General features: G+C 47.9%; 1 protein-coding gene across 2 annotated transcripts in view; it reads right to left on the bottom strand.

Annotated features, from left to right (window-relative positions):
• hemk1 (HemK methyltransferase family member 1) overlaps positions 1 to 21,921 on the bottom strand; it is an 82,286-nt gene extending 60,365 nt beyond the window's left edge. For both annotated transcript variants that reach the window (XM_078413835.1, XM_078413836.1), the window contains exons 1-4: positions 21,827 to 21,921; positions 19,574 to 20,013; positions 17,194 to 17,285; positions 14,716 to 14,809 (exon numbers count right to left, since the gene is read on the bottom strand). In XM_078413835.1, the coding sequence (XP_078269961.1) occupies positions 14,716 to 14,809; positions 17,194 to 17,285; positions 19,574 to 19,948 (561 nt within the window). In that variant the 5' untranslated portion in view covers positions 19,949 to 20,013; positions 21,827 to 21,921. The remainder of the gene's footprint in view (positions 1 to 14,715; positions 14,810 to 17,193; positions 17,286 to 19,573; positions 20,014 to 21,826) is intronic.
• Between the last annotated feature and the right edge of the window lie 2,320 nt (positions 21,922 to 24,241).

The following is a 24,241-nucleotide window of genomic DNA, read 5'->3' as shown; positions in this document are numbered from 1 at the left end:
GCCCTGGGGGGATCCTATGTTCAGGGTGAGGGAGCTAGATGTGTGTTCCCCCATCCTGACCACTTGGGGCCTGGCGGTGAGAAAGTCCAGGACCCAGGCACACAGAGGGGTGCTAAGCCCCAGTTCCAGCAGCTTCTCAACCAGTCTGCTGGGGACTATTGTGTTGAATGCTGAACTAAAGTCAATGAACAGCATCCTCACATAGCCCCCCTGGTTGTCCAGATGAGAGAGAGTGGTGTGTAGAACCTGGGAGACCGCATCATCCGTGGACCTGTTCGGACGATATGCGAACTGTAGTGGGTCCATGTTGCGAGGAAGGAGGGCGCAGATGTGCTTCTTGACTAGCCTCTCAAAGCATTTCATGACAACCGAGGTGAGGGCCACCGGTCAGTAATCATTTAAACACGCTGGAGAGGCATTCTTTGGCACCGGTACAATGATGGATCTTTTGAAGCATGCAGGGACCACGGACTTTGCCAAGGAGAGGTTGAATATTGTGGTGAGCACTGGAGCAAGCTGAGTAGCACAAGACTTTAGTACTCGCCCAGATATACCATCTGGGCCTCCAGCTTTCCTCGTGTTCACACGCGTCAGAGCCCACCACACCTCATGCTCGGACACCGAGAATGTGTGCACATCCCCGGCGGTGGATCCCCCTCCAGCCTCGCTAGCCAGCGCCCCTTCGGTGCTGTTTTTAGAAGGCGAGCTGGTGGTGTTACCCATCTCAAACCGTGCGTAAAAAGAGTTCAGGTCATCAGCTAAGGAGGAGCCGGCACTTCCGGTTGAGGGGGTGCTGGACCTGTAGCTAGTTATTGTCCGTAGCCCCTGCCAAAGGCGTCTGGTGTCCTGCTGCTCCATCTGTGACTCCATCTTGTCCCAGTACCTCCTTTTTGCGTCCTTCACTGCCCTTCGCAGTCGGTAGGACTCTCCCTTGTAGTCGTCCATGTTGCCGGATGCCAAGCCAGAGTTGTAAGCAGCGGTGCGAGCATTCAAGGCCACGCGAATAGACCTGTCCACCCAGGGTTTTTGGTTAGGGAAGATACTGACCCTTACCGTGGGGATGATGGTATCGGCTATTGTGGCAATGAAGTCCGTAACCGCTTCCGCAAACTCATTTACGTCTCTGGAACTTGCTTGGAACATATTCCAGTCGACATCGCCCAGTGCATCCTGCAGCATGGCCTCTGAATGATCAGCCCACCGCTTTACGTCCCTCGTCACTGTTGCTTCCCGTACTATCCGAAATGTCACCTACCGATGTCCTCCAGAGATGCTGCCTGGGCCCACTGAGTTACTCCAGCACTTTCTGTCATTAAAGAAGAGTTTATTGCCTCATTCACATTTACTTTCCTGCCACATGTTCTCCAATGGACTTTTGTCCACATTTTGATTTGGTTCCCTCCCTCTGGTTCTAAAACCTTTTGCCAATGGCAAAAAAGTGGGTGCAACGGCGGTGGCGCAGCGGTAGAGTTGATGCCTTACAGTGCCAGACCCGGGTTCGATCCTGACTACAGGGTGCTGTCTGTACGGAGTTTGTACGTTCTCTCCGTGACCGCGTGGGTTTTCTCCGGGTGCTCCGGTTTCCTCCCACACTCAAAAGACGTAGGTTGGTTTGTAGGTTGATTGGCTTCGGTAAAATTGTCCATGTGTGTAGGATCCCATTCTCCTGCCTTCTCCCCATAGCCCTTGACGCCCGTACTAATCAAGAATCTGGCGATATCCCAACTGGTGGGCGCAGTCTCGGTGAGTCAACGGGCCGGTTTCTGTGCTGCATCTCTAATCGAAACTAAACTTCTTTCTATATACCCAATCTAAACCCATCGAGATCTTGTACTCCTCTGAGACACTGGATCTACCAATGTGTTTGACTCTTGACCAACTAGGCAAAAGCGATATAGAATGTAAAAATGTTCAAAGTAATTAAATCTAAGTACAGGGTTTGTACACTTGGAACAGCAAAGAATTCAAGGACTTTTCAAGGACTTTCAAGGTCCAAAAATCCAATTTTCAAGGACCAAAATCCAGCAAACATTGATGGTTTTTTCCAGTTTTTCTCCTTATAGGTAAGAAAATACTGTTTTCAGAACTGTTAATTTGGGGTGTACATGGTTAATTAGTAAAAGCTACGATGATTTTGTAGGTTTTTTTGCTTTATGCAGCGAATTCCCCTCAACTCTCCCCGACTCTTTAACTTGTCCCGGAGCCGTGGGACCGCGGCTGCAGCAGTGGGGACTGGAGGCAGAAGCTGCCGGCGAAGGTTCACCGGAGAGTGGATCACCACCGACCCAGAGCAGGGATGGGGCGAGAGATCGCAGCACGCCCCTCGCAAACAACAAACCCAAGGAAACTTCCCTCCTCGCCGCCGCCGCCACCGCCGCTCACCCCGGGGATGCGGAGCCTCTGAACAACAAATACAACACTGGTGTTTATTCCTATTCCGCTGCGCTAGAGGGAGACGAGGCCGGGGAAGAGAGTGGAGGAGCGGCACAGATCTCGCTGGCGCTGGGAGAGAGAGAGAGGGGAGAGAGAGAGGGGAGGGGAGAGAGGGGGGAGACAGAGGGGGGGAGAGAGAGGGGGGGGGGAGAGAGGGGGGAGAGAGAGGGGGGTTGAGAGAGGGGGGGTGAGAGAGGGGGGGTGAGAGAGGGGGGGTGAGAGAGGGGGGAGAGAGAGGGGGGGAGAGAGAGGGGGAGAGAGAGGGGGGGGAGAGAGGGGGGAGAGAGAGGGGGAGAGAGAAGTGGGGGGAGAGAGAGGGGGGAGGAGAGAGGGGGGGTGAGAGGGGGGGTGAGAGGGGGGGATAGAGAGGGGGGGAGAGAGAGGGGGGAGAGAGGGGGGAGAGAGGGGGGGAGAGAGGGGGGAGAGAGAGGGGGAGAGAGAGGGGGGAGAGAGAAGTGGGGGAGAGAGAGGTGGGGGGAGAGAGAGGTGGGGGGGAGAGAGAGGTGGGGGGAGAGAGAGGGGGGGGTGAGAGAGAGGGGGGTGAGAGAGAGAGGGGGGGTGAGAGAGAGAGAGAGGGGAGTGAGAGAGAGGGGGGTTGAGAGAGAGGGGGTGAGAGAGAGGGGGTGAGAGAGAGGGGGGTGAGAGAGAGGGGGTGAGAGAGGGGGTGAGAGAGGGGGGTGAGATGAGGGGTGAGAGAGAGGGGGAGAGAGAGAGAGAGGGGGAGAGAGAGGGGGAAGAGGGAGAGGGGTGAGAGAGGGGGGGAGAGAGGTCGGGAGAGAGTCGGGGTAGAGGAGCAAGCGGGTGAGAGCGGGAGCACGGGGAGGGGGAGGGTAGTCTGAGGGTCTAGTGAAGGAGTGCCACTTGCGGGGGATTTTCTCTCTCTCTCTCTCTCTCTCTCTCTCTCTCTCTCTCCCCCTCTCTCCCCCTCTCTCCCCTCCCCTCTCCCCCTCCCCCTCTCCCTCTCCCCCCTCTCCCTCCCCCTCTCCCTCCCTCCCTCTCCCTCTCCCTCCCTCTCCCTCTCCCTCTCCCTCTCCCTCTCCCTCTCCCTCTCCCTCTCCCTCTCCCTCTCCCTCTCCTCTCCCTCTCCCTCTCTCCTCTCTTCCCTCTCTCCCTCTCTCTCTCAGCGCCAGCGAGATTTGCTCCGCTCCTCCACTCTTCCCCGGCCCCGTCTCCCTCTAGCGCAGGGAAATAAGAACAAACACAAGTGTTGTAGTTGTCGTTCAGAAGCCCCTGGGTGAGCGGCGGTGGCGGCGAGGGAAAAATAGGCGACAAAGACAAACATGTCTAACAATGTTTCCCGACTTTTAATTAAAAAACGCAATATAAATGATGAAAAAAACGCCACATTGCTCAGCATGAATGAATATTGCTATTGAGGGCGTGCAGCGTAGGTTTACTAGGTTAATTCCCGGAATGCGGGACTGTCGTATGTTGAAAGATTAGAGCGACTAGGCTTGTATACACTGGAATTTAGAAGGATGAGAGGAGATCTTATCGAAACGTATAAGATTATTAAGGGGTTGGACACATTAGAGGCAGGAAACATGTTCCCAATGTTGGGGCAGTCCAGAACCAGGGGCCACAGTTTAAGAATAAGGGGTAGGGCCATTTAGAACAGAGATGAGGAAAAACTTTTTCAGTCAGAGAGTTGTGAATCTGTGGAATTCTCTGCCTCAGAGGGCAGTGGAGGCCAATTCTCTGAATACATTCAAGAGAGAGCTAGATAGAGCTCTTAAGGATAGCGGAGTCAGGGGGTATGGGGAGAAGGCAGGAACGGGGTACTGATTGAGAATGATCAGCCCATGATCACATTGAATGGCGGTGCTGGCTCGAAGGGGCCGAATGGCCTACTCCTGCACCTATTGTCTAGTGTCTAATACTTTTATCATAAGAAGTGAATGTTCAAGGACTTTCAAGGACCTATGATAAATCTAAGGACTTCCAAGGCCTTGAAAAACAGGATTTTAAATTCCAGGTCTTTCAAGGACTTTCAAGGACCGTACAAGCCCTGTAAGTAGGGCCTTCCCCAGAGATGCTGCCTGACCCACTGAATTGCACAGCTGGTATTGGGATCAACGCTGTAGAAGAATTAATCTGAACAGACTGTTCTCTACGGTTAACATCAGATTGTGAATGGAAACTGTAAGGAAAGCCCCAAAGCACACAGCGTGAAGCAGAAGGCGAAAGAAAGTGACTGAATTTTTTTTTATCAGGTTTTTGGTTTCAGTGAAACTCATACAAATAATACAGGTTTCCAACATCAATGGAAAGTGGAGGTGGCAGGGGCAGGCAAGACAAAGGTTGCGTTATGATTGAATGCTTCAACTGCGACATTTTAGTGCCCGTTTCCCCAGAGATGCTGCCTGACCCACTGAATTGCTTCAGCACTTAGTGTCCTATCTTCGTGACATTTTAGTTGTTTGGTATCTGGCTTAAAATCATGCTAATGCTTTTCAAATCTCACCTCAGCAACAGAATTATTTTTAATGACTTAAATCCGACACAGTACTGCAGCCGGTAGAGCCGCTGCCTCACAGCTCAAGAGACCCGGGGTCCAATTGCTGTTAGTGTGGAGTTTGCACGTTCACCCTGTGACTGCACAGTTTGCAGCTTAATTGGCCTCTGTAAATTGCCCCTGGTGTGTAGATGAGGGTTGGAATCTGGGGGGAGTTGATGGGAATATGGGATTAATGTTAGAAAATAACTGCAGATGCTGGTTACAAATCGAAGGTATTTATTCACAAAATGCTGGAGTAACTCAGCAGGTCAGGCAACATCTTAGGAGAGAATGAATTCTTCAGTCTGAAGAAGGTATCGACCCGAAAACGTCACCCATTCCTTCTCTCCTGAGATGCTGCCTGACCTGCTGAGTTACTCCAGCATTCTGTGAATAAGTACCTGGGATTAATGTTAGATTAGCGTAAATGGGTAGTTGAGGGTTGGCATAGACGATGGCCGAAGGGATTGTTTGTGTGTCTCCCCTTTAGGGTGGCACAGTGCCACCGTGCAGTAGAAGAGGGCAGACTGTACTGCATTCTGAGAAAGGTTGGCAAGTATGTGTACAAGAACATGCGTCAGGAGCTTGTCTTCAGGACAATAGACTTCAGAATCTTTGCGAGGATGTTGCTAGGACTGGAGAGTCTGAGTTGTAGGGAGAGGTTGAGTAGGCTGGGACGCTATTCCTTGGAGCATAGGAGGATGAGGGGTGGTGTATAACATCATGAGAGGAATATATTGGGTAGATGCATAAAGTCTCTTGCCCAGAGTAGGTGAATTGATGACCAGAGGACAACGGTTAAAGGTGAAGGGGAAAAGATTTAATAGGAATCTGAGTGGTAACTTTTTCTACACAAAGGGTGGTGGGTGTATGGAACAAGCTGCCAGAGGAGGTAGTTGAGGCTGGACTATCCCAACGTTTAAGAAACAGTTAGACAAGTACATGGGATGGGACAGGTTTGGAGGGATATGAGCCAAATGCTGGAAGGTGGGGACTAGTGTAGCTGGGACATGTTGGCTAGTGTGGGCAAGTTGGGCTGCGGGGCCTATTTCCACAGTGTATCACTCTATGACTCTAAACTGCAGAAGCATCTTAGCCAGAGCTTCACTGGGCGAAGGTCACCCTCCTAAACTCTTCTTATGACACAAGAGGCAATGGATGTGGAGGTTTGTGTGAGTCACTGGAGATGTGCGAATTTCCTGAGGAAGTGGAGCCGTTGTGCCCTTCTTGGCTGCTGCCTCAATGTGGTCAGTCCATCAGAGATCTTTGGCAATATTTATGCAGACGTAGTGAAGGGGGGGAAGTTTTTTTATTCCTCAAAAATCGGAGATATTAGTTTAGTTTAACGGCATGGCTTGGAAACATGTCCTTCAGCCCACCGAGACCAGGCTGACCATCCATTACCCATTCACACTAGTTGCATGTTACCCCACTTCCTCGCCCATTAGCTATACACACTAAGGGCCAATGAAACCCACAAACCCGCACAACTTTGGGATATGGGAGGAAACCGGAGCACCCGGAGAAATCCCCAGCGGACACAGGGAGAAGGTGCAATCACAGGGAGAAGACAGCACCTGAGGTTAGGATCGAACGCGGGCCTTTGGCACTGCAACACCAGATGGCCCTATTTTTGTCTACGAAAGTTTGATTCTAGGGTAACAACCGGTTTAATGGAGACAATGTTTATGAATGACAGGGAATTAGAATTCACAATAATGTTCACAATTTCCCGTGTGTTGTTTCTTTGTAATTGAAATGGTGTAACTCTTTGCGATCCTGGCATCTACACACGTTGTATTGTACAATTTTGCAAAATCCAGTTTCTAGGTTGCTATTTCTCCCTTCTAAGGTCAACGTAAATGCCCAGAGTGCAGTAAATCTGCCAACAATTTGCCCATTCAGTTAACTAACTACTAACCCGCTCTAATTATTTTGCTCAAGATTACAGCATCCGCAGTCTCTTGTGTCTCCTTCTGACTATAGAGTGTTGCAATTCCTCAATATAGTTCACAGGCCGTGAAGAATACTCTTGAGGTGCACTGCAGGGAATGTGGCAGACTGACTGCCTAGATTTGGCTCCCGTAAAACACTGTTGAAAGGAACTGCAGATGCTAATATATACTGAAGGTAGATACAAAGTGCTGGAGTAACTTAGGGGGCCAGGCAGCATCTCTGGAGAAAAAGGATGGGCGACGTTTTGGGTCGGGACCCTTCCTCAGTCTGAAGACTTTCAGTTTAAAGTAGGGTCCCGACCCAAAACATAACCCATCCTTTTTCTCCATGATGCTGCCTGACTGGCTGAGTTACTCCAGCATTTTGTGTCCATCTCCCATAAAACACTATCTTTTTCCGAAATTCTAGTTTTGCTTAAGGGATAAATATTAACCAAGTCCAGTGTTTGCTTCACTGATCTTCTTTGAAATTGTGCTGTGGGATAATTAATTACAAATGAAGTTTTTTTACCCTTAATAGAACACTGGACAGTACAGCACAGTAACAGGCCATTCAGCCCATAATCTCTGTGCCAAATCAAACTAATCCCTTGTGGCTGCATGTGTTCCATTTCCCTCCATGTTCATGTGTTTGTCAAAATCGTGCTAAAATGCCACTATTGTATCTGCCTCCAGCACCATCCCTGGCAGTGCGTTCCAGTCACCCATCGCTCTGTGTGTGAAAGAAATTGCCGTGCACATCTCCTTTCAACCTTGCTCCATTCACCTTATTGTGGGACGAGTGCGGGAAGAAACAGGAGCACCGGGAGAAAACCTACGCAGTCGCAGTGAGAACGTACAAACTCCGTACACGTAGCACCCACAGTCAGGATGGAACCTGGGTGTCCGGCTTCTAAGGCAGCAACTCTACCGCTGCGCCACTGTGCAGCCTGGAGCACAGCACAGGAACAGGTCCTTTGGCCCACAATGTCCATGCCAAGCACGAGTTAAACTAATCTCCTCTGCCTGCACATGATCTGTATCCCTCCATCACCTGCATATCATGTGCCTATCTAAGAAGCTCTTAAACATCACTATGGTATCTGCCTCCACCACCACACCTGGCAGCATATTCCAAGCACCCAGCACCCACTGTGCAAAACAACATTGTCCTGCACATCCCCTTCAAACTTTGCCTCTCTCACCTTAAACCAGTGCCCTCTATTCTTTGAAATGTCCATAATCTTAAGGAGTTTTTTGAAAAGTATGTAATTGGCTTTAAAATGATCTGAGGTACCACCTACATGGAAAATTAGTTTTACATTTAGAAAACTATCCAGAACATCCAGAGATGTCACTTAAAACAATGTTACATTTGTAGCAAACAAATAAAAATAAAGCAGTAAACATTTCACAAAACTCAAAGATTTCCTAAAAAACTGTCAGAATAGTGGGTGTTCACATATAATACTGAATCTGTTCTGCATGCATTCTAGCCTTAGAGGAAGTACAGAGAAGGTTCACCAGATTGATCCCTGGGATGGCAGGACTTTCATATGAAGAAAGACTGGATAGACTAGGCTTATACTCGCTGGAATTTAGAAGACTGAGGGGGGATCTTATAGAAACATATAAAATTCTTAAGGGGTTGGAGAGGCTAGATGCGGGAAGATTGTTCCCGATGTTGGGGAAGTCCAGAACCAGGGGTCACAGCTTAAGGATAAGGGGGAAGTCTTTTAGGACCGAGATGAGAAAACATTTCTTCACACAGAGAGTGGTGAGTCTGTGGAATTCTCTGCCACAGAAGGTAGTTGAGTTCATTGGCTATATTTAAGAGGGAGTTAGATGTGGCCCTTGTGGCTAAAGGGATCAGGGGGTATGGAGAGAAGGCAGGTACAGGTTACTGAGCTGGATGATCAGCCATGATCATATTGAATGGCGGTGCAGGCTCGAAGGGTCGAATGGCCTACTCCTATTTTCTATGTTTCTATGTTTCTATGTAAACAGAGCGGAAACAAACAAATTGCAATAAAAAGGAACTGCAGATGCTGGTTTATACCAACGGTAGACACAGAGTGCTGGAATAACTCAGCAGGTCAGGTAGCATCTCTGGAGAAAATGGACAGGTGATGTTTTGGGACGGGACCCTTCTTCAGACTAGTTTTATCATTGTAAATGTACCAATTCCACCATCTTCTGGCAACTTAGGGTAGTGCAGGACATTGCTAAAGGGAAAATTAAATAATGCACAAAACAGAGAAGAAACTGCAGATGCCAGTTTACACAAAAGAATGCAAAGTGCTGGAGTACCTAAGCAGGTCAGGTGACATCTCTGGAAAACATGGATAGGAGATGTTCTGGTAAACGTTTCGGTAAATGTCATCAATCCACGTTCAGACTGAAAGTCATGGGAAAGGGAAACGAGAGATATAGACGATGATGTAAAGATAAAGAACAATGAATGAAAGATATGTAAAAAAATAACAATGATAAAGGAAACAAGCCATTGTTAGCTGTTTCCTTTATCATCGTTACTTTTTTACATATCTTTCATTCATTGTTCGTTATCTCTCTACGTCATCGTCGATATCTCTCGTTTCCCTTTCCCATGACTTTCAGTCTGAAGAAGGGTCTCGACCCAAAATGTCACCCATTCCTTCTCTCCAGAGATGCTGCCTGTCCCACTGAGATACTCCAGCATTTTGTGTCTATCTTCGGTTTAAACCAGCATCTGCAGTTCCATGTTCTCCTTTTGCTAGAGCTTTATGCTATAAATGTACCAATCGACCAACTGCTGGAAACTGAGGGTAGTGCAGAACATTGCTTAAAAAGGGAAAATTAAACGATGCCAGGCTGCGGCTGCTCAAAATTAAATGATGCCTGGTTGCACAAAGAGTTATCTTGACATTATACCTTCAACCAATTCCCCAAGTGTGTGGATCGTATGAGAAATTTAAGCCATCTCAGTTTAACATGTAGCATCCATCACTGACAATGTACATTGGCAAGACACAACCAATGTAGACTCAGCGATGTGTTTCGCTCAACACATACTCTCGTTCCGCCAAGCCCTACTGGACCTCCCAGTTGCTAACCACTTTAACTCCCCATCCCATTCCCACACTGACCTTTCTGTCCTGGGCCTCCTCCACTGCCAGAATGAGGCCACGCGCAAATTGGACGAACTGCGAATATTATTTCTCTTGTGTATCGTACAACCCAGCGGTATGAACGCTGAATTCTCCAATTTCAGGTACTTTCTACAAACACAGTCCCCCTCCCCTCATCCTCCACTAAAGCTCCAATAACCAGTTCCACAGTTTGCAAAGATGTATCCCTCCTGGGCTCACACCATCTCTAGCCAACAATCGGCCTATCACGGAATCTACTTGCTTGTGGTCATCTGATGTGCCGTGTTTTTTTCTTGCTTCCAGTTCAGTGGTAGAGTTGCTGCCTTACAGCACCACAGACCCGGGTTCCATCCTGACAACGGGTGCCGTCCGTATGGAGTTTGAACTTTCTCCCCGTGACCTGTGTCAGGGAAGCTCCGGTTTCCTCCCACACTCCAAAGACGTACAGGTTTGTAGGCTAATTGGCTTGGTATAAATGTAAATTGTCCCCAGTGTGTGTAGGATAGTGTTAGTGTGCGGGGACCGCTGGTTGGTGCGGACTCGGTTGGCTGAAGGGCCTGTTTCACTATTGCATCTCTCAACTAAACTAAACTGAACAAAACCTTACGATTTATTTAGTTTAGTATGAAAATATATTGCTGTCCTTTTATTACTTTTGTATTGCTTCCGTACTTGCAAAATAATTTGACATTGTTCATTTGAGCACCCTTGCCATCTATATTCTATTCCCTAACTCCAGTGATAATAATATTCATTGCAACTACAATAAGACTGTGCCTCTTGCTTATGTTATGACTTTTCCTTTTACTGCACGGCACTTCCACATTTTTTCCAAAGTTCATTCTCAGGATCAGGAAGAGGCCCCCTTGGGGGTACAGTCTTCAGTTTTGATCACCTTGCAATTGGAACGATGCCAGGAAGCTGGGAAGAGTGCAGAGAATGTCTACGAGAATGTTGCCAGAACTTGAGGGCCTGAGCTGTAGGGAGAGTTTGGGCTGGGTAGGACTATATTCCTTGGAGCGCAGATGGATGAGGGGTGATCTTATAGAGTTGTATAAAATCATGAGGGGAATAGATAGAGTAAATTGCCCAGGGTAGGGGAATAAAGAACTAGAAGGCAGATACAATGCAAGGACGGCACGGTGGCGCAGCGGTAGAGTTGCTGCCTTACAGCGAGTGCAGCGCTGGAGACTCAGGTTCGATCCTGACTACGGGCGCCGTCTGTACGGAGTTTGTACGTTCTCCCCGTGACCTGCGTGGGTTTTCTCTGAGATCTTCGGTTTCTTCCCACACTCCAAAGACGTACAGGTATGTAGGTTAATTGGCTGGGCAAATGTTAAAAAAATTGTCCCTAGGGTGTAGGATAGTGTTAATGTGCGGGGATCGCTGGGCGGCGCGGACCCAGTGGGCCGAAGGGCCTGTTTCCGCACTGTATCTCTAAATCTAAAAATCTAAAGTCCTTACTGCGTTCTACCAGTTTTCCCTCTCTCTCTTCTTCTCCTCCATTGTCACTCAGGGTAGGAGAATCAAGAACCAGAGGGCATAGGCTTAAGATGAGAGGGAAAAGATTTAATAGGAACCTGAGGGGGCACAGAGAGGATGCTGGATGTATGGGACGAGCATCCAGAGGAGGTAGTTGACGCAGGTACTATAACAGCATTTAGGACACATTTGGACAAGTACATGGTGTGAACGCGCCCACTCTAGGATGCCACTCTGATCCCTGTCAGTGGCAGACAGACCAGGAGTGGCCAACCCCCGGCATCATTGGTAACAGCTAGAGTCATAGTCATACAGTGTGGACACAGGCCCTTCGGCCCAACTTGCCCACATCGGCCAACATGTCCAACTACACTAGTCCCACCTACTACCGATGGCCAACTACACTAGTCCCACCTACTAGCATTTGGTCCATCTCCCTCCACACCTGTCCTATCCATGTACCTGTCTAACTGCTTTTTAAATGTTGGGATAGTCCCTGCTTCAACTACCTCCTCTGGCAGCTCGTTCCACACCCTTTGTGTGAAAGAGTTACCTCTCAGATTCCTATTAAATCTTTTCCTCTTCCTCGATTCACCTACTCTGGGCAAGAGATTGCAATGTGCAATGTGGTTAGCTGACAATTAGCTGACATTGGTTTGGCCATCTGAACATTATCAGCCTACTCCCTCTAAAACACAGGCATTCCAGCCAGTGAGAGGAAACAGGAAGGGAGGAAAGGGAGAAACAGAAGAACCCCCCCAAGACTGCCAGCAGCCCCCTCACGGCCAGAGTGAGCTGCTGGGTTAAATCTGAGATGCCAGAGCAGACGATGGACAATGCCCCTGTGCGGACCCGCTCCTTCTTCTCACTACTGTCCTTCTTTAGAAATAAACCATATTATGTGAGTTCACCCGACTATGAATGTCAGTGTAGCTATTGTCAACCCATGACTAACACCACAATGGGCAGCAAAGGATTAGATGGATATGGGACGAACACGGGCAGGTGGGATAAGCTTTGATCAGTCGGCATGGACTAGTTGGGCCGAAGGGCCTGTTTGCGTATTGTATGACTCAATGGAGGTGGTGGTGAGGTATTACTCTGCTCTGGTGAGGTATTACTCTGCTCTGGTGAGGTATTACTCTGCTCTGGTGAGGTATTACTCTGCTCTGGTGAGGTATTACTCTGCTCTGGTGAGGTATTACTCTGCTCTGGTGAGGTATTACTCTGCTCTGGTGAAGTATTACTCTGCTCTGGTGAGGTATTACTCTGCTCTGGTGAGGTATTACTCTGCTCTGGTGAGGTATTACTCTGCTCTGGTGAGGTATTACTCTGCTCTCCTGGCTTTTGCAATCACTGCTAACGATTGTGCATTACTCACTTATAGGCAATTCTGTGCAACGACAATCACCTTCCCTGTCAGATTTAGTGGACCAGGTTTTAGTTTTGCTTCCAACTTTAGCGTGGGAACAGGCCCTTTGGCCCACTGAGTCCGCGCCGACCAGCGAACACACCGTACACTAACACTATCCTACACACAATTTTACAAAAGCCAATTAACCTACAAACCTGTATGTCTTTGGAGTGTGGGAGGAAACCGGAGCACCCGGAGAAAACCCACGCGGTCATAGGGAGAACGTACAAACTCCGTACAGTCAGCACCCATGGTCAGCATCGAATCCGGGTCTCTGGTGCTGTGAGGCAGCAAATCTACCGCTGTGCCACCATGCCTCCCTAAGCTACTTAGGCCAAGCTATAATTTCACAGGTGCTCTAGCTACGAGATTTCTTTCCCAGATTAATTTAATTAATCAAATTTAAATCCCTCTGCTGCATTGGCAGGAAGTAAACTCTTGGTTTCATATCATTAATCCCAGTTTTTATATTACCAAACCCAGTGGTAATGACTGTGCTGCCTCAAACCATTACTGCAATGTCAGGGGAGTTATCATTTTAATTTCTGTTCAGTCAATTTCAAATGGTACTTGGAAGCAGAACTTTAATGTAGTGCACCACCTGTAATCACCAGCATTTCACTCGAGCATATTACAGCTTAAAATGGCCACATTGGATGCCACCTTTTATAGTGCAATAATCTGTCATCTGCTATATTACAAGCTTGAATGAGCAGAGGCTAAAAGTGATTAGAGGCAGCAGGAACTGCAAATGCTGGATTACACTGAAGATAGACACAAAATGCTGGAGTAACTCAGCAGGTCAGGCAGCATCTCTGGGGAAAGGGAATAGGTGACGTTTCGGGTCCAGACCCTCTTCAGACAGAGAAGGGTCTCGACCCGAAAGAGGCCAGTTCATTGGCTATATTTAAGAGGGAGTTAGATGTGGCCCTTGTGGCTAAAGGGATTAGGGGGTATGGAGAGAAGGCAGGTACGGGATACTGAGTTGGATGATCAGCCATGATCATATTGAATGGCGGTGCTGGCTCGAAGGGCCGAATGGCCTACTCCTGCACCTATTTTCTATGTTTCTATGTCACCTTTTCCTTTTGTTCAGTGATGCTGCCTAACTCGCTGAGTTACTCCAGCATTTTGTGTTCATTAAAACTCACTTGATTGATTAATTGAAAGATATAACATGGAAACAGGCTCTTCGGCCCATCGAGTCCCCGCCGACCATCGATCACCTTTTCACACTATATATTATTTATCCCACTTTCTCATTGACTCCCTACACACAAGGGGAAAGGAAACCTACAAACCCGCACGACTTTTGGGAAGTGGAAGGAAACCAGACTGTCTTCGACTACATTCTATCTTTGTCCCGCCCCCTCCGCTGACTTTAGTCTCGACCCGAAACGTCACCCATTCCTTCTCTCCAGAGATGCTGCCCGACCCGCTGAATTACTCCAGCATTTTGTGTCTGCCATTCAGATAATAATCTGCCTTCCTGTTCTTGCCACCGAAGTGGATAACCTCACATTATTCTGCATCTGCCATGCATCTGCCCACTCACCCAAACTATCCAAGTCACCCTGCAGCCTCATAGCATCCTCATTGCAGCTCACACTGCCACCCAGATTTGTGTCATCCGCAAACCTGGAGATGTCACATTTAATTCCCTCGTCTAAATCGTTCATATATATTGTAAATAACTGGGGTCCCTGCACCGAGCCTTGCGGCACCCCACTAGTCACTGTGTCCAACTCTGAACACTGTGAGACCTCACTAGATTTATTCAGTGCTGAAGCACAGATGCCTTGTTAGCACTGCGACTGAACTTACCTCTGTTTCTGGTCTGGGAATAAAGACTGGTGGCTTAATTTTCAGCGTGAGATCACGGAAATCCCATTCCTCGATCACGTACTGTATAGGCATGCTGGAAGACAAAAAGAACATTCAATTACTCAAGCTGCTTGGAGTTTTTGCGGACATTTTCAACCTCTCATTACTGAGGTCTGAGGTTCCCACCTGCTTTAAGTGAGCATCAACAATACAAGAAGAGTAAGGTGGCGTGCCTCAATGACTATCGACCGGTGGCACTAACGTCTGTGGTGATGAAGTGCTTTGAGAGGTTGGTTATGGTGGATATCAACTCCTACCTCTACAAGAACCGTGACCAACTACAGTTTGCCTTCCGTCACATTGGTCAACAGTGGATGTGATCTCACTGGCTCTCCACTCTGCACTGGACCACTTGGACAATAAAAGCACATATGTCAGGCTGTTGTTTATTGACCACAGCTCGGCGTTCAATACCATCATCCCCTCCAAGCTGGTTACCAAGCTCACAGATCTGGGTCTCTGCGCATCCCCCTGCAATTGGATCCTCGACTTCCTCATCCACAGACCACAGTCTGTTCGAATTGGGAGGAACTCTTCTTCCTCAATAACAATCAGTACAGGAGCACCTCAAGGCTGCGTGCTCAGCCCCCTGCTCTGCTCACTCCATGCTCATGACTGTGTAGCTAGACACAGTGCCAACTCCATCTTCAAGTTCGCCGACGACACCACCGTTGTTGGACGAATTACAGATGGTAATGAGTCAGCGTATGGAAGGGAGATCGACCGATTGACCAAATGGTGCCGGCACAACAACCTGGCTCTCAATATCAGTAAAAGCAATGAACACATTGTGGACTTTGGAAGAGGAAGGATGAGGACCCACAATCCTGTTTATATCAACGGGACGATGGTGGAGAGAGTCAAAAACTTCAAATTCCTGGGCGTGCATATTTCCAAACATCTTTCCTGAACCCAGCACACTGATGCAATTATAAAGAAAGCACATCTACGCCTCTATTTCCTGAGAAGATTACAGAGATTTAGTACGTCAGAGAGGATTCTCTTGAATCTCTACAGGTGTACAGTAGAGAGCATATGGACTGGTTGCATCACGGCCTGGTTCAGCAACTTCAGCGAAGAAGCCTGCAAAATACTTGTGAACACTGCCCAATCCATCACCGGCTCTGACCTCCTCACCATCGAAGGGATTTACCGGAATCGCTGCCTCAAAAAGACAGCCAGCATCATCAGAGACCCACACCACCACATACTCATTTCACCACTGCCATCAGGAAGAAGGTACAGGAGCCTGAAAACTGTAACGTCCAGGTTCAGGAACACCTTCTTCCCTTCAGCCATTCGGCTATTAAACACTACAACCTCAAATAAGCTCTGAACTACAGACAATTATTGTTATTATTACACTATTATTGTTTTTTGTTTGTACGTACGAACATACATATATATATATAGATTTTATATATATATATAATCTATATATATATGTATTTTCATGAGTATGTGTATATATACATATGTATACACACTGAACTTTGTTTCTGTCTTGTTTATCATATTGTTTACAGTGCACTATGTTTACATATTCTGTTGTGCTGCTACAAGTAAGAATTTCATTGTTCTATCTGGGACACGTGACAATAAAACACTCTTGACTCTTATGATTTTGTACACCTCGAGAAGATCACCCCACATCCTCCTGCACTCCAAGGAATAGAATCCTAGCCTGCTTAATCTCTCCCAATAGCTCTCGAATCCTGGCAACAGTCTTCAACAATTGTAGGCTGTAGAAAAGGAATCCACTGTAGCCTGTGTCCCATCTCAAGGAATCACAAAAGCGGCAAGGAGGAAGGGCACAGTGTTCTGTTGCCGAGGTATGATCAGTATTGTACAGGTTGTTCATGAAGCTGTGCAACCTAGCTGTTCACAATTGATATGTAAGCAAAATAAAAAGAGACTGGCTGATCTGATGTGCAGGTCAGGCAGCATCTGTGGTAAGGTATCTGTCCTTTGATACAACAAGCAATTGAACAGTTGAGAAGATGGATGGTAAAGCAAAGGGAATCTGGAGATTCCCAAGTAGAAGTGAAGTTCCTCCTTGATCCAGAGGAACCGAGCTTTGTACGTTCTTCCCGTGACCACGTGGGTTTTCTCCAGGTGCTCCGCTTTTCTCCAACATCCCAAAGACGTGCGGGTTTATCGGTTAATTGGCCTCTGTAAACTGTCCCGAGTGTGTGGGATAGAATTAGTGTACGGGGTGAACGCTGGACTTGGTGGGCCGAAGGGCCCGTTTCCACGCTGTACCTCTAAAACTAAACTCTAAAACCTGGGAATCATTATTCTGGCAGGAAGATCAGATGGCTGAGAAATAAAAACTTGGGCTTAGACAAACAGAAGCATGATTTACTTTAAAATGTCAGACGGGCAAGGAAAAATATAAATATATTTTAAGTATCGCACTGTTCAAGGCGCCTCGCACACAAATCCCAGATGATCTGCTTCTGTGATCCAGTGAGGAGACGAGTCAGGGCCTCAGCTCCAAGGCTGTGAATCTGCAGGAAGAAGGTGAAGGACATTTAGTAAACAGTGTGGCTGTTGCTGCATCTTTCATTCATTCATTCATCCACCCTGCTGTTACTTAGTCATAGTAAAAACAAATTCAAAGTGAAGATTTAGATTCACACCAATTTAGCTTAACAGCACCGCACACATCAACGCTCCAGGTTCAACCCTGACCTCTGCTGCTGTCTGTGTGGAGTTTGCACGTTCTCCCCGTAACAGCGTGGGTTTCCTTCGGGTGCTTCGGTTTGCTCCCACATTGCAAAATCATGCGGGTTTGTAGGTTAATTAGCTCTCTGTAAAATGCCCCGAGTGCGTAGGGAGTGGATGTGAAAGAGGGATAACATAGAACTAGTGTGAGCGGGGATCGATGGTTGGTGTAGACTCACTCGGTGGGCAAAGGGTCCGTTTCCATGCTGCATCTTTCAATCATTCTTTCAATCATTCTTTCAATCATTCAATCAATCAATCATTCAATCAATCATTCAATCATTCAATCAATCAATCAATCAAACCCCCATATCAGACTCCATTTTCCAACATTTTTCCCACTCACTGAACCTATTAATATCTTTCTATAAACTGCTGATATACTCCCACTGCTTGCCCTCCCCACTACTGCCACCTCGCGTTTTACGCCAGGGTTACGGGCTTGAAATGCAACATGGAAATCAAAAGGTACGTAAATCAGACCTGTACCAGGTACTGCAAGTGACTACGATGCCAATTGAAATAAATGAGGTAAATCACATCATACAACGTTATAAAGGCTTCCCTTCCATCTGTACAATGCTTCACCCAAATGTACGATGCTAACCGTCAGAGCATCAAGCTGAGAAAACTACCCACTTATGCTCTCTAATTGGACATATGTATTGCAAAGGCATATACATTTAAACATACATCCTAATAGGTACAGGGCAATCAGTCATACAGTGTGGAAACAGGCCATTCGGTCCAACTTGCCCATACCGACCAACATACCCCATCCACACCAGCCCTACCTGCCTGTGTTTGGCCCATATCCCTCTAAACCATTTACCTGTCCAAATGTTACTTAAACGTCGCAATAGTACCTGCTACCGAAACCCAGGATTGAACCAGGGACCTTTAGATCTTTAATCTAATGTTCCCCCCTCTGAGCTAAATTCATATACGAGTTACAATCATTTGCGTTTTCTGTCTGTTGAGTAAAACTGAATTTACAAGATTACTTTGACAGCTGATAAATTTGCCAGGCTTAAATTTAAGAAAGTTATTCCGAAAATAGGAGCATGAAAAGGAAACTGGTAGTAATTAGGCCAGAACATGATTATAAAAACATGTAAATCGAGCACATGTTGAACCCGAGATGCCTGTAGTTTTGTGCCATCCACAAATTTGGTTTGTAGGCCAACTGCAGGAGATTAGAAGAGAGAGCATATTGACTGGTTGCATCAGGGCCTGGTTCAGCAACTTGAATGCCCAGGAATGAAGAAGATGACAAATAGTGATGAACACTGCCCAGTCCATCACGGGTACTGACCTCCCCACCATTGAAGGGTTCTATGGGCGACACTGCTTCAAAAAGGCAGCTAGCATCATCAGGGACCCACACTCTCATGTCACTCCTGCCTTCTGGAAGAAGGTATAGGAGTCTGAAAACTGTAATGTCCAGGTTCAGGAGCAGCTTCTTCCTTACAACCATAGGACAATTAAACACCACAACCACCAAATAAACTCCAAACTACATAGACTTGGGGACAATTGTTTGACTTTGCACTATTATTATTTGTTTTTTTCTGAAATTTCACAGAATTTTCTGTTGTTGTTTATTATGGTGTTTACAGAGTACAGTGTTTACATATCTGTTGCAAGTAAACATTTCATTGCTCCGTTTCAGGACATGTGGCAATAAAACACGCTTGACTCTTGACTATCGCATTTGAAGGCATTTCAATGGCTGTTAGTTGCCTAATCTAGACGAGCTGCACACTGGTGTAGCAGTAGAATTGCTGCCTTACAGCGCCAGATTCAATCCTGACTATGGATGCTGTCTCTATGGAGTTTGTACGTTCTCCCTATGACCACGTGGGTTTTCTCTGTATGCTCCGGTTTCCTCACACACCCCAAAGACCTGCAGGTTTGTAGGTTAATTGGCTAAGGTAAAATTGTACATTGTCCCTTGTGTAGGATAGTGTTAGCGTGCGAGGATCACTGGGTCGGAGCGGACTTGGTGGGCTGAAGGGCCACTTTCCGCGCTTTATCTCTAAAGTCCAAAGTGAGGTAAATTATACTTAACAGTTTTTCCTCCAAGCACGTGGGACACTATGTGCTCTGCAGACAGCAATGGCTCCGATATCCCTTTCTGTTCGAATACCTCCCGCCAGTGGGTCACACTACTTGCTGCCGTCACAGGCGCGGAGCTGCACAGATTCCAAGGGGAGGCGGTAGAGAGGCAGACGACTCCTTCAGTTCCGTTGTGAGCAAGTGACTGCATCGCGGCACGTGAAGCCAAGCGGAGGCCGCATCCTGTGAGGAGGCTCCTGAACGCGCAGCGGCCTAACATCCCGTTCATCCTCCTTGCTGATTCCGTGAACCAGCTTGGGCGGGAGTCCTTATGATGCTGCTGTTCTTGAGCTATTAATTGTGCTGCTCTTGGCTTGGGCAAGGACATCGAACCGACACTCTGAATTCCTTACTGCTGGAGTTCCTTACTTCACTGCCACATTGGTTGGAGTTCTAAACACACAAAAAAAAAGAGTTTTGATTTTAGGTGCAGCATGGAAACAGGCCCTTTCCCCCTCCTGCAAATCCAGGCGAGGGGGAAATTTTGAGATGGGCAGATAGTAGGAACAAAGGCCAGTGATAACAACAATAGGTGTGAGACGGGTTTGATGATTTGCAGATTGTGAAGACAGTGGGGAGGAAAGCCGCCGGGGGGGGGGGGGGGGGGGGGGGGTGGGGAGATGGAGAGGGAAATGAGCAGGAGTCCAGGTGGGGCCCAGAGGAAGGAAGTGGGAGAAGAGAAGGATTAGGTGGTTAGGTTAGGAAAGTGGAGGCAGGCAGGGGGCAGAAAGAATAGAGCTGGTGAGGTTACTTAAAATTGGAGAATTCACCGTTCACACTGTTGGGTTGTAAGATACCCAAGCAAAATATGAGGCGCTGTTCCTTCAATTTGTATGCGGTCTCACTCTGACAACGGAGAAGGCCCAGGACAGATAGGCCAATGTGGGATTCGGAAAGGGATTTAAAATGGTTAGCAACCAGGAGATTCAGCAGGCCTTGGCGGACAGAGGACAAGAGTTCAGCGAAATGGTTACCAAATCTAAGCTGTGTCTTGCCAACGTACAATGATAGGTATAGGTATTGGACATTAAACTGAGTTGGCTTAAGTTTCTCATACTGTCCGCTTAGGTTATTTGTTGAACACCTTGTGTTCTTGAAACATGAAGAAACGTGTTCCTTGTGTCAACAATTAAAATCTCTTTTCTCTCCTGAAGAGCACCGACACGGGCGGCACGGTAGCGCAGCGGTAGAGTTGCTGCTTTACAGCGAATGCAGCGCCGGAGACTCAGGTTCGATCCTGACTACGGGTGCTGCACTGTAAGGAGTTTGTACGTTCTCCCCGTGACCTGCGTGGGTTTTCTCCGAGATCTTCGGTTTCCTCCCACACTCCAAAGACGTACAGGTATGTAGGTTAATTGGCTGGGTAAATGTAAAAATTGTCCCTAGTGGGTGTAGGATAGTGTTAATGTACGGGGATCACTGGGCGGCACGGACTTGGAGGGCCGAAAAGGCCTGTTTCCGGCTGTATATATATATGATATGATATATGATATGACACTCCACCATGCCTGCCTGCCATCCAACCTTCAACCCTCCCTCCATCCACCCCTCACCTCTCCTTCCATCCACCCCTCACCCCTCCCTCCAACCACCCCTCACTCCTCCCACCTCCCTCCCTCCTCCCACCTCCCTCCCTCCATCCACCATCCATCCCTCCCTCCATCCATTCTCCATCCATCCGTCCGTCACCCCATCCATCCCATCCTCCATTCGATCCATCCCTCCCTTCCCTCAACCATTACTTCCTTACTCCACCCGTCCCTTCCTCCACCCATCGCTTCCTCCACCCGTCGCTTCCTCCACCCGTCGCTTCCTCCATCCGTCTCTTCATCCACCCATCCCTTCCTCCACCTGTCGCTTCCTCCATCCATCTCTTCCTCCATCCATCTCTTCCTCCATCCCTTCCTCCCTTCATTCCTTCCTCTACCCATCCATTCCTCCCTCCATCCATCCATTCCTCCCTCCATCCATCCCTTCCTCCTTCCCTTCCTCCCTGACCCATCCTTCACCTTCTTCCTTCCATCCCACCTGTGATGGGCTGGGGGCGGGGCCTAGATTACAGGGACCCCCACGTGACGTCACGCGCTCCGTACAACAAAATGGCGGCGCGCTTGTGAGTCGGAGTCAGGTCTGTGCCGCCACCGTTGGCCCTCCGTCTCACTTCTCTCACCGATAATTTCAGTTTACTCCCCTTCCCCCACTTTACCGTTCATGTTGTTTACATCCAACCCCGGTTGTTTTCTCTATTCCTGGGTTATTTGCTCCCTGCACCGCTCGTTTGTCCGTCGCACACTCCCTCCGGCCTCAGGCTGCGGCGCTTCACGTGAAACAGTCCGGGGTGGAAACGGGGCCGGCGCCGCGGGTTCCCCCTCCCCCTCCCCCTCCCCCTCCCCCTGCTGGCAGCTGCCTGTACTCTCCTCTCAACATTGAGTGGTATTGTAGACAATAGACAATAGGTGCAGGAGGAGGCCATTCTGCCCTTCGAGCCAGCACCGCCATTCAATGTGATCATGGCTGATCAGTCACAGTCAGTACCCCGTTCCTGCCTTCTTCCCATACCCCAGCAAGGATCCCTCTTTCGCATCCACTCTCTTCACAAACGGGGCCATTTGTAGCGACTAATTGACCTACAAACCCGCGTGTGTTTGCTCGCAGGGTGGCTACAGCTCCACAACATTTGAATACATATTTTCTTACGGCCAAGCTAACTGTTTTGTTGGTTTGAACCCCAGGACTGCACCAAAATCTTGGACTACAACGCGACAGTGTGCAGCCGTGCCAGAGGCACCAGTTCATGAGTTGAGATGTCAAAGGCCAACTTGGTTTCAGATGGACATGAAAGATTCTTGTCCTCCGATTCCTGGTTAATATTGGTCCCAAATTCATCATCACGTGGCCACATGTCTGAGTTTTTTTAGGTGGAAACAATCAGTTCAAACTGAAGTACAATAGATAGAGCAAAGGGGAATCTACAGAGTGCATTCAACGGTACTTCATTGTCACATGTCCAAAACACAGTGAAATTCTATTATTTTCTTGTCGCCAGACTTGGCACTATTTCCAAAGTCTAGTCGATGCTCTGTCTTATGGAGTGGTGCCCAATCCAGGTGAGCTCCATAAGACCCAGAGCGTGGACTGGACTTTGAAAATGGTGTCAGGTCGGGTGACAAGAAAAAAATAGAATTTCATTGCGTTTTGCACATGTAACAATGAAGCACAATTTAATCATTGATTGCACTCTGTAGATTCCCCTTTATTGTACTTGTTTGAACTGATTGTATCTACCTAAACCTAAACTCGTACAAATATAGCAGAATATCGTTCTCAGCTTTGTAGCGCATCAGTTCCATAGACAAAGTCCAATGTCCGCAATGGAATAGAGTTGAATTGAACTGTACCCTAGCTTATGGAAGTACCATTCAGATGCCTGGTAACAGCGGGGAAGAATCTGTTCCTGAGTGTGGTGGTACAAGGTTTCAAGCTTCTTTACTTTCTGCTGGGCAGGAGCAGAGAGAAGAAGGAATGACCGGGGTGGGGCAAGTCTTTGATTATGTTGGCTGCTTTTCCGAGGCAGCATGAAGTATAGATGGAGTCAATGGTGGGAAATTTGGACTGTGTGATGGACTGGGCCACATCTACAACCCTCTGAATGTCATGTTTGAGTGAAAAGCTTTGTTTTGCATGCTATCCAATCAAATCAGATACTCTAAGTCTCTAAGGCCCCCCTCGGTCATGGCTGACCATGGGTGATGCATCCTGGTTGTTGGCTGCCGGCTCCAAACCTCGGCTAGATCAGCGTCGATGTGTGGTCGGATGCAAGCCTGGGTGATGTCATATGAAGGACAGGCTGTTGCCCATGCAGCACGTCCCCCCTCTCCACGTCGCTGATCGATCCAAAGGAACAGCAGAGCCGTTACAGTTTGGCACCAGCGCCGTCGCAGGAGCTGCCAGAACGAGCCTGTTTCCTCTGTCATTATCATGCCAGAGGTCCCCTTCCCAGGTATTAACCTCCTCCCCTTTATCATTAGTGAACAGACTATAATCGGGTCAACTTGTCAGTCCGCACGCTTAGCTGCCTCCGCTTGCTTGAGCCTGGCCAACCCACAAGCGGTGTCCACTGCCCGGTTTTCCATTTCCGCTGCTGGTTTTGTGGATGTTTCCACTGCCTCTGACAGAGTCAGGGAGCGCTCTTTTAACTTATCAATTTCATCTTTTTGGTTTTTAAGATTCTCATGTTGAGATCTAACTATCGATAGCAACAGCCACAATGCTCCTTTGTGGCTCCCCTTTTTATCGGAAACCCGCTCTCTTTTAACTGTGTCAATCTATGGTGCCTGATTTTAACATTAGGGTTTTTGTTTAGTGCATCAGACCAGGCGACGGGCAATGAAGTTGGCCAAACTCGCAAACCCGTCCGTGTTATCCACCCACCCCGGGATCCCATAGGTTTCAGGCTCCACTGCTTTCTTGAACTTAAACATTATTACTAAGTGTCTGTTATTTGAGTCCTTCCTGCCTTGTATCTGTTGTCTGAATCCTGCCGACTACGCCAAATGTTGTGTTCCATCATTCACCGGATTCAGACAACAGAGTTTGAATGACAATGTATTTTATTACACTT

The sequence above is a fragment of the Rhinoraja longicauda genome, chromosome 17 (genome assembly GCF_053455715.1).
Source record: "Rhinoraja longicauda isolate Sanriku21f chromosome 17, sRhiLon1.1, whole genome shotgun sequence".
In the NCBI taxonomy this organism is placed as follows: Eukaryota; Metazoa; Chordata; class Chondrichthyes; order Rajiformes; family Arhynchobatidae; genus Rhinoraja; species Rhinoraja longicauda.
The sequence above is the reverse complement of the archived record's forward strand: the minus strand, read 5'-3'. Positions and strand labels throughout refer to the sequence as shown.